The sequence below is a fragment of the Nematolebias whitei genome, chromosome 14 (assembly GCF_014905685.2).
Source record: "Nematolebias whitei isolate Nwh7 chromosome 14, NemWhi1, whole genome shotgun sequence".
NCBI lineage: Eukaryota > Metazoa > Chordata > Actinopteri > Cyprinodontiformes > Rivulidae > Nematolebias > Nematolebias whitei.
This window is the reverse complement of record NC_056511.1, coordinates 36,921,389-36,938,857: the sequence shown is the minus strand read 5'-3', so window position 1 is coordinate 36,938,857 and position 17,469 is coordinate 36,921,389. Positions and strand designations below refer to the sequence as shown.

Sequence of the window (17,469 nt, the reverse complement as noted above, 5' to 3'; positions counted from 1 at the left end):
TGCATTATAAAAACTTTTTTCATAAAAGCAAATGTTTTAAAGAAGAGAGTATTATAACGCACGTGTGTGTATGTACAGTATGTAGTAGTCCCTCGCTAGTTCGCGGTTCGTTTATTGCGGACTCGCTCTCTTGCGGTTTTTCAAAATAAGAGTGGACATGACACACAATTGGCTGATTGATGGAAGAGCCGCACAATTGGCAGGAAATTTTTATTTAAAATAAATTATTTAGCACCTGCTGCACCTTTGTACAGCCCACAGCTGAAGAAAAAGCTTCCTGCTGCAGCTGATCAGCTGTTCTCTAGACGTGGGCGTGGCCAAGAGCACTTGCAGGTGGCAAAGAGCAGTGGAAGCAGAGAGCTGAAACCATGACATTCTGTGCTCGTTTAGAGCGTTTGGAGTTTAGAAACATTGTTTAGCATATTGCTAGAGTGTGGGAAGGGTTTAAAATGCCTTAATATATATAAATACTAAAATAAACTAGTACTTTTTTTTCATTTACCCTTTATTTATACAGGTAATCTCATTGAGTCAATGAGGGTGGAGGCAGGTGTGGGTGTTTCACCTTTTCCACCCACATTTTGATGTTGAAGGTACTGGGAGTTGAACCTGCGACTTTCCAATCACAAGCCTATCGTCTAACCTCTGCGCCACCACTCTTGTTCTACTATTCCTACTTTGCTGCTTTTCATTTAACGCAGGGCTCCAGGGTACGGACCCCACGCGATAAACGAGGGACAACTGTGCATTTGAAAAACTGTTCAAGCATTTATAAAACTTATGTTGTGTGACTACTTTGAGACTGGTTTATCTTCATATATTTCTACGCTTGCATCCACAATTGAAAGATTATTTATTTTGTCTACCTCTTTTCATTTCCTAAAGCATGTTGTGTTCATTTACTCCCAGTTCACACATTAATCCAAGACTGGTGATCGATCATGTTTCCCTTCGGTGTGTATCAGTAAAAGGGAACACAAAATCTCAAAGCAAAACAAACATAATAACAAATTATTTAGACACTGTAATGATTTAAAATTCACTTTTTGACAAGACTTAAACTCAGCAATTTGATTTTTATTATTTTTATTTTTATCTAAAACTGATTTTTATATTATGTTGAACAAATGTATCAATTTAAACTTGATTCATATTGGACAACAAACAGGCCCAAACATTGACACTACACCACCATGTTTCACAGTCTGGAGGTTTTAATTTAAACCAGAATGCTAAATGTTTGCTGCAGTTGTTGATTTATTGTTGGATTATCTGATATCTAGTTTACTGTATGGGCAGTGGGCATGGCAGTAAATCAAGTTTGAGGGAACACACCATTAAAAAAGCTAAAAAAAAAAAAACCAAAACCTTAAAATATTTAACTGGGGTTCTTAGACAAACTGAAATACAACTCAGAAGAAATGTTTGGGTCAAATCTGTCTGCTGAATGGTGTTAAACTGCATAAAAACAATTGTTTGATGTTTTCAGCTTTTCTCCACTGCCCCCTAGTGGTCAAACTCAGAACTGCAGGCTCAAACCACAGAGGGAACAAAACTTTAAAAAGTTCCTGATTCCTAATTTTGTCTTTCCAGATTCAGTTGCAGCTCCTGAAAATATTTTAAATGTCTTGTTTTAAAGTGACATTTTAAATCAATTGCTAAACCAAAATGTAACTTTAGTTTAAATGGAAGTTGTGACTTTAAGCTGACTGTGAACGTTTATTGATAATAAATGTATAATATATGCGATAAATAGCAAGTTTTGTCATGGATAACTGCATTCCAGCATAAATCCAGTGTTCATTGTTTGGTAAAATGCATTTGAATATCCTCAAAAGCGAGAAAATAAACGGTTTTGCTCCTGAGAGAAGATGTGAACATTAAATGTTGCCCACAGAGAGTATTTCAGTAAATAAAGTTTCCCACCTCGTCCACGGCCCCCTCCTATCCTTTGGTGAATGGCAGCTTTGTTTCTGCTGTCAGGATCAATTAAACCTTGCTTCCATGGACAATCACCGTGGAGGGATGGGTAAGAGCCGCCCCGTCAGCGGCCCCACAGAGGATGTAACATTCCAGCATATTTCTAAATCCTAAATCCTTCCAGAACCCAACCAACAAGTTACTTCGACTTGGCTTTCTGTTTGATGGCAGCAGGTGGAGCAGGTTTAGGGGTGGATGCAGTGCTGGGAGGGGGTCTCACTGATTCATACAAGCTGACAAACCTGCAATCAAAGCAACACAAAATGTGTTACAACAATGGCAAAACCAGAAACTTTAACCAGTAAAATTTAGAAAAATTATTTTACTCTCTGTTATTGAGGGGATGGATTTAAAGGCCCTCGTTGCAAACTGTTGAATAAAACATAAACGTTTTATTTTGAACTGCATCAAATGCCTCAGTTTAAATGAGTTTACTCCTGAGGTTTTTACAGATACAGATATATGGACGTGCGGTTCTGAAATGCGGGTACGCACTCAGCGTAAACAAAACACTCGGCTAAATCAAATCAAAACCGCAAGAGCTTGACTCATGCCTTTAAACTACATCAGGCTGCCTAAAACTTGTGAAGCAGCCCCTGAAAGCTGAAACTATCAGCACAAATATGAGCAAATCAGTAGCTAAAACCATTAGAACAACATAGCTAAAATGAGAAAATATAAACTAGCAAACAGCAGCTAAAAGCTAGAAATAAGCAGTATACTGAAGTAGATGTCTAAGAGCACAACATATTTAAAGTATTTAAAGTATTCTCTCATTTTATTGAGAAAATAATTTAGAGAAAGTTTAAAATGTATAAAAGTTACAGCTGCAAAGTCCAGAATAGACTGAACAGTTCTGGAATATAAACTGGTAAAAACAGCTAAAAGTGCACACGCCTTAAAATAAAGTACAGATGAAACTATAATAAGGAAACCCAAGGGACTCAACATTCACAAAACTGAACAGTTTTTACAGTGTAATCATCAGTTAATCTGTAATCATCAATTAATCTGTAATCATCAGTTAATCTGTAATCATCAGTTAATCAAATATTAAGCGTTAAGATAAGAAAAACTTTACTCACAGGTCATTGAGTTTCTTTACAAAAGCTTTGACCGCCCTAACAACCCTCCTTATCCGCACCTGTCGCACAAATAACACAGAGATCAGTCATCAGAGAATAACAACAACAACAACAACAACAACAACAATATATTAAAAATGCCGACCTGCTGTTTTTTGTAAAGCAGAGGAAGAGAGAAAAGAGCGATCACAGCTGCAAGGCAAGAACAACGACGTTATTTCTGAACTTTATTTTACATGTGTTTTATATATCAAAGTATATAACAAAATATCCTGTATATCAAAGTATATTTTGAATTACATATCAAAGTTTATATCAAAGCATATATCAAAGTATATAACAAAACATATAACAATACATATTAAGGATATAACAAAATACATATATTGAAGTATATGTCAAAATACATATTAAAGTGTATATCAAAGTATGGATCAAAGTATCAAGGTGTATATCAAAGTATATACTAAAGTATGTAATAACTTATATATCAAAGTATATATCAAAATACATAACAAAATACACTATATATCAAAGTATATGTTGAATTAAATATCAAAGCGTATACCAAAGTGTATATCAAAGTTTATATGAGTATATATGAAAGTATACATGAAAGTATATATATATATATATATATATATATATATGAAAGTACAAAGTATATATGAAAGTATATAACAATGATATACATGTATCAGAGTTAGTGTCTTCAGTCAGAAAGGTGTAGATGGACTCACCAGCCATGACCAGAGTCAGCCCGGTCGTTTCGGTGCCGATGTACGTCAGCAGGTACAGGAACAAAACAAACTGGAGGGGGGGGGGGGGGGGGTAGGGGTGAAGGGGGAGTTGGTTTTTTTTTAAAATCTGAATCAAAGAAAACATTTTGTTTATGATAAAAGTCCGAGCGTTCCTCCAAGGAATGTGCATCACCCGGGGTTTTTAACAAAAATCATCTTCTGTTGAGAAACGACAAGTCGTAGCCATTTTGGTCAAACGTTGAAAATAATGTAAAGTGTGAGGTGTCACGCTCAGAGTGTGTGTTGTGAAGAACTCTCAGCTATGACCAGTTCAAATTTGAGTTCATTATCTGTTAAATTGTTTGAGTTGTATCCGTTTTTGTCCCCCGTCGCAGAGCGTAGAGGGAAATGGAAACACCCTTCTTTTCTGAGCTGAATTCTTCTTCTTCTTCTTTCGGCTGCTCCCTGCGTTAGGGGTCGCCACAGCGAACTAAGTCGCATGAAGACTTGGCAGTTATTTTTACGCCGGATGCCCTTGCTGACGCAACCACAGACCACCGAGCTACCACTCTGTGTGGAGCAGAGAGCTGCTATCTAGGACACCCGGAGGAGCAGATGGTGGGGGTTAAGGGCCTTGCTCAAGGGCCCAGAGTGGGGCGAATGAGGGTGGGTCAGGTGTGGGTGCTTCACCTACCCCACCCACATTTTGGATGTTGTCGGTACCGGGGCTTGAACCGGCGATCTTCCGATCACAGGCCCACCTTCTCTAACCTCTGCGCCACCACTCCCTCTTTTCTGAGCTGAATAACCTGAAAAATAAGTAACATGCCGACTTGGTGTGTTGCTACATCTAGGTGTAAGAAAGGTCTCTGTCAAAAATTGGTTTGCCACGTCAGAATCCAAGATGGCCACCACCATGTGTACAATATATTCATGTAAACTTACCACCCTGATCATATTTAAGGATTCAAGGTTTTTTATTTGTCATTCGCGCCACATGTGGTACATGTGGTGGAACGAAAGTACACAGGGTCCCAGTTACATCCAACAATAAAATGTAAATGAAAAACAGTAATAAGATGTGAACCAAGAAAAATGTTAAACTAAAAGTACGCTAAGCACTAGTAGTACAAAAACAATAGGCTGAACAGCAACACGAACAGTGTGAGCAGATGAGCAACATGAAACAGATCAGCAGCAACATGAAACAGATCAGCAGCAACATGATGTGATTTTTCACAGTGATTATTCTGGTTAGAGATTCATGAGTCTAACAGCCTCAGGGTAGAAGCTGCTCTTCAGTCTAGTGGTTCTTCACGTAATGCTCCTCAACCTCCTTACTGAGGGGAGTGGGGCAAAAAGTGTGTGTGCTGGGTGAGTGGGGTCCTTCATGATGCAGGCGGTTCTCTTCCTGCATCTGGAGGTGTAAATGTCTGTGATGGTGGGGAGACTGACTCCAACAGACTTCTGTGCAGCCTTCACCACTCTCTGCAAAGCTTTTCTTTCTGCAGCTGTGCAGCCTCCATGCCACACATTGATGCTCGAGCACAGGATGCTCTCCATTGCACACCTGTAGAAGGAGGTGAGGACTGAGCTTCCCAGTCCAGCTCGTCTCAGCTGCCTGAGGAAGTAGAGTCTCTGATGAGCTTTCTTGATCAGGCTGGTGGTGTTGTTGCTCCAGCTGAGGTTGTCATTCATGTGTACACCCAAGTACTTGTAGCTGGAGACCACTTCCACTGCAGATCCTCTTATATTCGGGGGGGGGGGTGTCTAGGTGTGTTTGTTCCATCTGAAGTCCATGACTATCTCCTTCGTCTATTGTTCTTCATATGAGAAAACTATGCTTTCTAGTTTTTATATTACCTAAAAGTATAATTTCCTAAAATGATTGGGGTATATTCATTCATTCAACCTTTATTTAGACAGGTAAATCCCATTGAGCCTCAAGGACTCATTTACAAGAGAGACCTGATTTCAACAAAGAATGATGACAACAATGGACAACAGCGACAACAATAGACGGCCACAAAAAGGCATACAGATTTATTTTTATTTTTTTTACAAATAAGATGGCAAAAAAAAAAAAATTAAAAGAAACAGCTAGATTATGAGGCGAATGTAGAAAACTAAAAACAGGAACATGTCTGCATTGGTCCCTGCCAGGAGTCCAACAGATTCTTTAAGCCACTTAGAGAGGTCAAGGTCGAGAGCTTCAAATCTTTTTGTAAGATATTCCAGGAAACAGGAGCAGAGTAGGAGAAGACCCTTTTGCCTAGTTCAGTCCGCACTGAGGGAACACTGCAGGTAATAATGTCCTGAGAGCGCATGCTGTAGCTGCACTCACGCAGAGACATGAAGGAGGAGATGTATGAAGGCAGCAGACCAAGAAGTGATTTAAAGATGAAAATGTACCAGTGAGAGAGTCTGCGTGAAGTTAATGATGTCCAGTTAACCAGTGAATACAGGGTGCAGTGGTGGGTACGATAATCACAGCCAGTTATGAATCTTAGTGCACCATGATAGACAGCATCCAACATCTGCAGGGTTCTTGTAGGAGCGTTCATGTAAATAATGTCACCATAATCAATGGAGGGAAGGAAATTTGCAGTTACAATGCGTTTCCTAGCGTTCAGAGTTAGACAGGATCTGTTTCTGAATAGAAACCCAGTTTAACTTTCAGTTTCTTTACTAGGTTTTCCACATGGATCTTAAAAGAAAGATGCGAGTCGACCAAGATACCCAAATATTTATAGCAATCTTTGAGGAATTTATAGGAATTTAAAGCTTAATCTATGATGGCCAAGACCACCATTGGCCACCCCCTAGCTCCACCTTTGCACCTGGTGGTGGATAAAATTGCTCCCTCCACTCGCCAGGATCCGTCACTCTGCACCGCCTCAGACAAGAAACAAAAACTTCCTCTGTTCTTCTCCACAGTGTAACTCCTGCACACTTTAATATCTTGCACCAAACCATTAAGGTTTACATGCATTTCCTGTTACGTTCCAGTCCAGAAAAACTCTCATCTCAAACATTCACTATTCAAACCCCTCAGCGACGGGGGACATCGGAGTACCACTTGTTATATTTAGTAATATCATTTTGCTGTGGCATCCATCTTAAACTGGATTGACTCCGAAATTTAATCAGCTGTAGAAGTAATTTCATTCAAATATGTTCAATGGTTTGTGAGATATTTTGCTAATAGACACACGCACAAAGAGAGTAAATCAAATATATTACAGCCCTTTGGGTAATATTATAATTTGAATACAAGCTGCTGCAACTGAAGACTGAAGCGTATGGCCTTGAACATGGTTCATGATTTTACGTTTTGTTCAGATTCTTTTTTGATCATTTTTGTTTTAATGTGAAGTTCTTTCATTGTTTCTCTTTTGTAATCTTGTTACATAACCCTCCTCCAATTCTCAATCCAACATTAAAGTTGATGCTGAAAAAAAAAGTTTACTCTTTTGTCATGTTGAAAATTAATGTGAAGCCACTGTGATCAAATCTGACCCGAAGTTTTTATCATTTTTACTGTGAATACATATTTTCTTCTTTATAAGAGGCTGTTTGGGAAAATGATGACTGCAGTGTCTTCTCGAGCAGAATTACATAAAATTTAAATCTATTTCTTTAGATGTTGAACTTTGTGGCTCAAATTAAAAACATTAAACCCTAACCATGACCCCTTCAGAATAATCTGCTTAATATGACCAGCAGATGGCGCCAAACAGATTTAAATCCAACATGGAGAATCACCTTAATGGAGTCAATGATGCTTTCGATGAACAGCAGACGTTTGAGCTCTGAGACAGCGAATGCAATCATCAGCACCGCCTCCTCCACCAGCATCACTGTCTCATTATCCGTCAGAGAGCTGTCGTAGTCCAGGTACGACCTGGGAACAAAGTCACAAACACCCCAGTGAAACTCTAAAAGGGACATAAATCAATGACCTGACCCGTGCAGAAGGTCCAGTTTGAGCTCACTGGAAGGGGTGGTAGCCATGGCTCCAGTGCAGCAGCTCCAGCAGTTTGTAGTAAAAACAGAGGGGGAAGGTGATGCACATGACTCCCAGCAGGATGTGGGAAAACACGGTGATGACGCTCAGCTGGAAGAGGCTGGCCAGACCGATCACCAGGCCAGTGAAGACCACGCCGGTTCTCCTCAGGTTCCTCCAGTACACCAAGTCCATCACTGCAGAACCAGATACAAAGAGGTGAGCCGGCGTATCACTCTGTGAGGCCTTAGTGAAGAAGAGGAAGCACTGGGCCTGTGGACGATGAAGAGTCTTTAAGGGCCAAACACCCATTTTCTTTATCTTCTTTCCCGTGCAGGGTCACAGGTTCCTTGAATTAAACAAATGATAACGAGAGATTGCATTTCCTGTGAAAATGCAGTGTGAATGCTTATTGCTGAAGAATTTGCAGTAGCTGAAATTAGCACCCAAAAAAGCTGAAATTAGTGAACAATAGCTAAAATGTAGCTGAAAAGGCAGAAATAAGTTTAAACTAGCAGAAAAATGCTGAAAGGAGCAGAAATAAATTAGATAGGCTGAAAGCAGAAGTTAGAAAAGCTTGAATTTATCTGAAAACAGCTGAAATTACCCCACCACCACCACCATCACCACCAAAAAAAGGCTGAAAAGTTAGAACAAGCTTAAAGTAACAGAAGAAAGCAGAAAGAACATGTTTGCACAATTAAGCAGAAAGAAACAGAAATAAGCAGAAAAAAGTGAAAATTATTTACAAAAAACAGAAATTTGAAAAAAAAAAACATCTGAATAGTAGCTAAAGAAGCAGAAAGAAGCTTAAATTACCAGAAGGAAATGGAGAGAGTACATCTAAAAAAGTTAAATCTGGTCCTCTGGACATTCAAAAAAAACAAAACAAAGCAAAACAACAAAAAAAGTAGAAACGTTTCGTCTCTCGTCCGAGAGACTTCTTCAGTCTGAGGTGCTGTTTTCAGCTCAGTCTCTTAAATAGCACCTTCTCAGAGTGGATCAGAGTGGAGAGAGTACATTTTTGCTGAATTAGGCTGTAAAAAGTTGAAATGAGTGCAAAAAATGTGGAATTTGCATAAAAAGCTTAAATTAGCATGAAAACAGTTCAATCTTAGCTGAAATGGCAGAAAAAAGAGAAATTTGCAGAAATAAGCTGAAGGAAGCATAGCAAGCAAAAATTAACAGAAAGAAGAAGAAGCACAAAAATGTTGTAGCTAGCCGAAAGAACTTGCACAAAACAAATGAAAAAACAACTGAAAGTAGCTGAAAAAAAGTTTTAAGTTTACACCAAGAAGCTGAAAGAAGCTGAACCAGAACAAAATGTGAAAGGAGCAGTAAAAGGTTGTAAACAGATCTAAAGATTTGAAGGATGTAAAATTAGCTCAATTCATTTTCTATGAGAAATAAAATGGGGGAAAAAAGCCAAATATTTCAAAAAGCTAAAGTTGCACCAATATCAAAAGTCATAACAGGATTGTTCTGAAAGAGCTGAATGTTTTGATTTATGATTTGTTGAAATAGATTGAAAACTGCAGGACGAGAAATGTGATGAAAAACGTACAGAAGAAAAATAGATCACAATAGCGTGAATGCTTCAGAAGCATCCACACAATTAACTTAAAGTGATGGTTCAGATCCTCTGAAGTGGGATTCTGTGGAAATGAAGTTAGTATCTTACCTGCTGTAGGTGGCTCTGCATTGTCTCAGATTGGACAAATGGAGTTTAATTCTGACCAGTTTGACAAACTAATGGCTAGTTAGCTAAAAACAAAGTGGATTGATGCCGTCTTAAAAAAAAAATCACCATAAACTTTCACAACAATTTGTGCAAACCTTGTTTTATAAACTTTTATCCTAAATTGCTCAGTTACTGAAAGCCAACAGCTCAGGACATCCAACAATTTATGTAAATTTAATTTCTATTTAAAATATATTTTGATTTTCCATGGACTGAGTTTACAGTCCTGTCATGAATCCTTTATCTAACAGGATCTCCTCTGACGGAAATATTTGTCATTTTAGATTTCTAATTTAAAATAAAGTTTTATTTTAAAATCAGTGGGCCAAACTGAGCTAAACCGCGGGCCATATGTTGCCCACGGGCCACTAGTTGAATAGCCCTACTTTACACCAGCATGAATTTTGCATTGCACATTTATTCTGGTGCAAATATTAGGATGTTCCTGCCTGAAGAAAAGAAGTGAAACAGCTAGCTGCTGCTGCAATTTGCAATTGCACTATTAGCGTTTAGTGTATTCTTAGTTTAGCGTATTTCTTAGTTCATATCTTAGGTCTTATTACTGTTTATCTTTACAACTTATACTTTTGTTGGATGTAACTGGTACCCTGTGTACACAATTTCATTTCATCACATGTACCACATGTGGTGTGAATGACAATAAAGAAAACCTTGACCTTGAACTTGTGTTGTTACATACCACAAAATTATCAAAATGTAAAATGTAAAAAAAAAAATTCAATGAACCACAGTGACCTTTTTTAATTGAAGCTGTTTTGAGATGGAAGTCATTCATTTTGATCTTGTTTCATAATTAAAGCCTGTTTCTCCAAACTGAAGGCGTCCAAAGAAGTATCTACAGCAGGTAAGATAGGAACTGTTCATACCACTGAACCGCACCTCAAAACATCAGAAGTGTTTCAATGAATATTTTTTTTTAATGATAAACCTATTTGTTCCTCTTTGTTGTTGTGTTCCTCGCAGCGTTGCCTAACAAATCGAACAAATTTGGCATTAATAAATAAAAACAGCTCAGGATTAATTCAAACCAAGAGGAAAAACATAATCGCTGCGGGATTAATTTATTCCTGTGTTCAGACACTTGAACTGTTACATCTAAAGATGCTCCTCGTTTTGACTGAATTTAATGGAAATTTAAACAAACTGGAGAAAAGTCATTTCCTGTAAAAACACAGTGTGGATGTGTTGCTGATTGATTTGTTTTTTTAGTTTGTTTTTTTACTGAAACCAGCTGAAAAGGTTTCATCTCTAAACTGTTCATGTGAGCTGAATGTCAACAGCTGGTTTTGCTAAAAGCAGGAAAATAAAGAAAGAGCACATAAAGCTGAAATGAATTGAAAAGTATAAAGATGTTAGCTGAAAAGTAGCTGAAAGGAGTATACATTTTTTAAATTTATTAGAAAGAAGAACTAATGGCAGAAATAATCAAAAGAGAAATTAACACATTAACATCTAAAAAGTAGCTTAAAAACGCAACTATTTCTTATCTCAGACCTCCAAAAATATAAATGATTCTAAAAGATTCTGGAAAACCATCAAATCTCTCTCAGGCAGCCCCCAATCATCTGACCTCCCATCACAACTTCTCATTAACTCTGTTCCTGTGTCAAATAAGCACGAGATCCTGAACTGTCTCAACAAACATTTTGTTGATTCTAGTTCTTTATTTGACACAGTCACTAATGGAAAATCAGCCATTTCTCCTAAAAATCAAATCTCTCCTACAAGTCAATCTTCAGTAAATCACGCCTTTTCTCTTTCGCTCTTTTCAGTTAGTGAGGCCAATAAACTGTTAAAAGATCTTGAGCCTAAAAAATCTGCAGGTCCAGATGAACTTCCACCTTATTTCTTAAGGCTGGCTGCTCATATCATCACAGTCCCTGTGACCCATATCTTCAATCTCTCCATAAGACAAAACTCCATCCCAGACACTTGGAAAACAGCCTTTGTTCTTCCTTTGCTGAAGGGAGGAGACCCCACCTCACTGAACAACTATCGACCAATCTCTAAACTCTGCATTTTAGCCAAGGTTCTAGAAAAACTGATAAACTCTCAAATCAAAATGACCTGGACTCATTTAACATCTTACCTCCACATCAATCTGGTTTCAGGAAACAACACAGCATAACGACTGCTTCACTGAAGGTTCTTAATGACGTTGTTGAAGCACTGGATGTAAAGGACTATTGTGCTGCACTTTTCTTAGACCTGTCTAAAGCTTTTGACACTGTGGATCAGAACATCTTGTGTCATAAACTCTCAGAAATTGGTTTCTCAGATCACACCATTGGTTGGTTCTCTAACTATCTTTCAGACCGGAGGCAATGTGTTCAACATAATGGTACTTCTTCCACTTATTTAACGATTAACAACGGTGTACTTCAAGGCTCAGTCTTAGGTTCCACCCTCTTCATAATCTCATTACGTAGATAATGTAGGTCAGAGCATCCCTGATGCATCCTTACATTTCTATGCTGATGACACAGTTGTTTATTGTCGAGCTAAAACTGTTGCTAGGGTTTTGCAATCTGCTTTCGACATCATCCAGTCTGATTTGTTCCACCTCAAACTTGTCCTAAATGCCGACAAAACCAAAGGGATGTTGTTTTAAAACAGGAAGTCAGTCCCAGCAGTTCTTCCTCTGATTTTATCCTCAAATGGTGTCTATATTGAGTTTGTCGATTACTATAAATATTTGGGTATCTTGGTCGACTCGCATCTTTCTTTTAAGCTTCACGTGGAAAACCTAGTAAAGAAACTGAAAGTTAAACTGGGTTTCTTTTTCAGAAACAGATCCTGTCTAACTCTGAATGCTAGGAAACACCTTGGTACTGTGACTTTCCTTCCCTCCACTTACTATGGTGACATTGTCTATATGAACGCTCCTACAAGCTCCCAGTAAATGTTGGATGCTGCCTATCACGGTGCACTAAGATTCATAACTGGCTGTGATTATCGTACCCATCACTGCACACTGTATTCACTGGTTAACTGGATCATTAACTTCACGCAGACTCTCTCACTGGTACATTTAATCTTTAAATCACTTCTAGGTCTGCTGCCTTTATACAGCTCCTCCTACATGTCTCTGCGTGAGTGCAGCTACAGCGTGCGCTCTCAGGACATTATTACCTGCAGTGTTCCCTCAGTGAGGACTGAACTAGGCAAAAGGGCCTTCTCCTACCCTGCTCCTGTTTCCTGGAATATCTTGCAAAAAGATTTGAAGCTCTCAACCTTGACCTCTCTAAGTGATTTCAAACATTTGTTAAGTTCCTGGCAAAAACCAATGCAGGAATGTTCCTGTTTTTAGTTTTCTAAATTGCTTTACAACCTAGCTGTTTTAAATTTCATTTTTTAAATACCATTTTCTTTCATTTGGTCTTCTCAATTTATATGCTTCCTTTAATGTTTGTCTACTGTTGTCACAACTCTGTTAAGATCAGGTCTCTCTGGTAAATGAGTCCCCGAGACTCAATGGGATTAGCCTGTATAAGTAAAGGTTGAATGAATGAATGAAAAGAATGAAAGAGAAAGAAGAGTAGAGGTCATAGAAACTGTGGACCAGGAAGTGGGATAGATTAGTGAGGGTGAAGTATGGAAAGCTCTGAAAAGAATGAAGAAGGGAAAGGCAGTAGGACCTGATGACGTCCCAGTGGAGGTTTGGAAATGTCTTGGAGAGATGGCAGTGAGGTTATGACTCAAATAACTCAAATAAAGGTTGAAGGAAATAAAAATTCAATGGCATATATGAGGGTGAGAAAATGCCTTAGGAATGGAGAAGAAGTGTGCGGGTGCTAGTTTTAAGAACAAGGGTGATGTACAGAGTTGTAACAACTACAGGGAAATTAAGTTGCTGAGTCGCGCGATGAAGATCTGGGAGAGAGTTGTGGAAGCTAGACTTCAAGGATAAGTGAATATTTGTGAGCAGCAGTATGGTTTCATGCTGAGAAAGAGCACCACAGATGCCATCTTTGTTTTGAGGATGCTGATGGAGAAGTACAGAGAGTGTCAGAAAGAACTCCATTGTGTCTTTGTGGATTTAGAAAAAACATATGACAGAGTGCTGAGGGAGGAGGTGTGGTATTGTATGAGGAAATCTGGAGTGGCAGAGAAGTATGTTAGACTGGTACAGGACATGTATGCGGACAGCAGGACAGTGGTGAGATGTGCTGTAGGAGTGACAGATAGCTTCAAGGTGGAGGTGGGAGTGCATCAAGGATCAACTCTGAGCCCCTTCTTGTTTGCACTGGTGATGGACCGACTAACAGATGAGGTCAGGCAGGAATCCTCCTGGACTATAATGTTTGCAGATGAAATTGTGATCTGTGGTGAGAACAGGGAACAAGTGGAAGAAAATTTAGAGAGGTGGAGGTATGCACTTGAAAGAAGAGGAATGAAAGTCAGCCATAGTAAGACAGAGTACATGTGTGTGAATGAGAGGGAGGAGGTGGAACAGTGAGGCTACAAGGAGCAGCAGTCACAAAGGTGCAGGGCTTCAAGTACTTGGGGTCCAATGTCCAGGAAAATGAGGAGTGTGGTAAAAAAAAGTGAAAAAGAGAGTCCAGGCAGGATGGAGTGGATGGAGAAAAGTTTCAGGAGTGATTTGTGAAAAAAGGGTCAGCAAAGATGAAAGGAAAAGTTTACAAGACAGTAGTGAGACCAGCTATGTTGTATGGTCTGGAGACAGAGACATGGACAAAAAGGCAAGAGAAAGAATTGGAAGTGGCAAAAATAAAGATATTGAGGTTCTCCTTAGGAGGGACAAGGATGGATAAGATTAGGAATGAGATCATCAGAGGTACAGCACAGGTTGAACTACTGGGAGATAAAGTTAGAGAGACCAGACTGAGATGGTTTGGAAATGTCCAGAGGAGGGACAGTGGTTTGGACATGTCCAAAGGAGGGACAGTGGGTATATTGGTAGAAAGATGTTAGAAATGCAGCTGCCAGGAAAAAGACAACAAGGAAATATATGGATTCAGTTAGAGAGGACAGGGAGGTAGATGGAGTGAGGACAGAGGATGCAGAGGACAGAAATGGAGGATGACTCGATGTGGAGACCCCTGAAGAGGGAACAGCCAAAAGAAGAAGAAAACTTGTTGATCTTAAACAAGTTAGATGCAGACAAACAAATAAAAGAATAAAGGATCTAGTGAGAATGATTCATAAATACCCACACACAAAAAAAAACTATGATAAACAATGTGACGCACATCACAGATTGTTTTAGAAAATCGAAGTTCCAGTTCATCAGAGGCAAAACTCAGTTGGTTCTAATAAACAGATAATTTAACAAGTTTGAGACGAGACAGGGACTGTACTGTGTGTTTTCTCACAAGAACTACATTAACTCTATGCAAAACACAGAAAAATAATCTATTTTTATCTGCTTTCAATGAATCATCAACACCTTTTACATTCAATCTATTAGAGCCACAAGACCCGCTTTAAGGTTCAACTCCTGAATGAAACAAAAGGTTCAGTTTAAACTGGCACATCGGTCACTTTATGAATTAGACGACACATATTTACACAAACAAGCTTGCAGCTAATTGTACGAGATTCTGTTTCGTTGTGGATTTACTGGAGTCGACGCAGACACCAAGACTCGAGCCGCTGCACCACCTGACCCGTACTCCCAGCTGCAACATGTGGCGTCAGATCAAGTCAATAAAAACGTTTACGGAAAATAAGTTAAGTCTGTGAACTAAACCCAACGGCCATTCAGATGAGGCCCGTCCTGCTCCAGATGAAAGACTCTGAGTGCCATCTTGTCTCACACCAGTCTCACACCAGTCTCACACCTGTCTCACACCTGTCTCCCTGCCCTCCAGCTGACAGCTGTCTTCCTCTCATTCGCCCAACTTTTGTTCATGTATTTTCTTACGTTTGGAGGCCATTTCAGCGGCAGTCCTGCTTGCTCCCCTCTCCTCCTTGAGCTTCCCACTGCTGGCTTCCACCCCGGGCTTTTTTTGGCCTCCACAGCTCCGTCAGCAATATAAGGCCTGCCCGGCCTAATTTTAACTGTCTACTGGATACACCCTGAGAGGATTCTCACACACGCACACACTGAAAGTGGGAATCTGAGACTTCAGCATGTACATGCGCCTCAGCCTCGTCAGCCGGGGGTCCGCCTGTAGAGGCCTCAACCTGCAGACACACACAGAGGAGCAGCTTTTACTGTGAAAATCCTCATCGGTGAAGCAGAACCACATACACACAGGAACAGCCTTTTATTGTGAAAGTCGTCATCAATCAAACAGAACCTCGCGTGTCTCTCTGAGGGTTATTATCTCAGGATCACACAGGCTTTCTCATTTTCACCCACGAGGAATCAACTCTGACACCAACAGCAGGAGTCGAGCTGTTGATCAGTCAGCTGATTATCGGGCTGATTGGTTTTGTATGTTTTTTATTTTAAAGGTTTTAAAAGTGTTTAAAAAAACAGCATGTAATTCTTTTTTTCTTCAAAAAACATTTTTAGTGCCAGAGGAAACAGATAGATAGATAGATAGATAGGTAGGTGATGTTGTCAGTCTGGGGATTGAACTGGCAACCTTCTGTTTACAGGCCCACCTTCTCTAACCTGTGCACCACCATAGATACCAGAGACACTGATGTGGTTATCAGTCGATCTCTTCTTTTGAGTTCAGGTTCAGCAATGCACCACAATAAAGTGCAGTATTGTAGCAAAAACAAACTGGGATACTGTTTTTTTTTTTATCTTTGTTTGTAACGTGCAGTCTTATGTCACTGTGAGTCATCTTGTCCAATCAAAGCACATCTGTGCTTTCTTTAGTGACGGCGTCACGGCAGCAGTCGACTCTGCTCTGAAATCAAAGCCCTCAGATAAATTACAGATGGAGGCGCTCTCCTCTTGACTGACTGCACAGATTGGAGCTGTTGCTGGAGGAACGGTGCCAACGCCAGCAGCTGCAGGGCCCTGAGAGCTGCAGAAGCAGGAAGTGAACCAAATCTCTTCCTTCAAATTTGAATAATTACAAAACCCATGTTTTACTTCTTAATTTTACGCTTAAAGAATTATGGCAATTTTATTTCACTTTATTTTAATCTTCTCTAACAGTGGAAATTGTCACCAACAATTAGTTACGTTTGAGAGTTAAAATTAACAAGCAGTACGCCGATGTCCCCTGTTGCTGAAGGGTTTGAATAGTGAATGTTTGCAGATTTAGACATGAGTGTTTTTTTTTCTGGACTGGAACTGAAAAGGCAATGCAAGTGACCTAAATGTTTTGGTGCAAGATATACAAGTAGTAGTAGTTACACAGTGGAGGAGAACAGAGGGAGGATTGTTATTTTTATTTTTTGTATTGTACAAGGCGGTGCAGAGTGATGGATCCTGGAGAGCGGAGGGACGATTTTCTTTACCACCAGGTGCAGTGGTGGAGCCAGAGGGTAGCCAGTGGTGGCCTTAGACACCATAAATTATTCTACAACCACAGCAATCATTTGAGGAAACTCAACTAATATAAAAACTTAGTTTTGTGACGATTTGTGTTCCCAGGTGTCTTTCCCCCTTGTGGTCAACTCGAGCTCCTGCCGCTCCCACTTGTTCCTGATTGTCTCCTCCCCAGGTGTTTGTCATTATCTGTTTGTTAGTCTGCATATGAGTCAGCATCTCTGTGTCCCTCCTTGTTTGTGCATTGTCCTGTGAAGTCTCATGTCCTGTTTCCCTCTGTGTCTCTATACAAGTAAGTTTTGCTGCCACGTCAGCCAAAAAAAGCCATGTTTTTGTTTAATGAATAAATTCTTTATTTTACCTTTGAGTTCTCCGCTTCTACTGCCTACTTTGGGTCCAACTAGCAGCAGAACGTGACAAGTTTCCTCAAATGATTGGGATGGCCAGTTTACATACTGTGTGTGTGTATATATATA

General features: G+C 39.6%; 1 protein-coding gene across 1 annotated transcript; it reads right to left on the bottom strand.

Moving 5' to 3' along the window:
- Positions 1 to 2,119: 2,119 nt before the first annotated feature.
- rtn2b (reticulon 2b) lies at positions 2,120 to 15,473 on the bottom strand. Its single transcript, XM_037688093.1, has 7 exons — positions 15,461 to 15,473; positions 7,801 to 8,008; positions 7,571 to 7,709; positions 3,806 to 3,875; positions 3,211 to 3,257; positions 3,066 to 3,124; positions 2,120 to 2,222 (listed from the first exon to the last, which is right to left on the bottom strand). Exons 1-7 carry the CDS (start codon positions 15,471 to 15,473, stop codon positions 2,120 to 2,122), a joined length of 639 nt encoding a protein of 212 aa, XP_037544021.1.
- Positions 15,474 to 17,469: the final 1,996 nt, after the last annotated feature.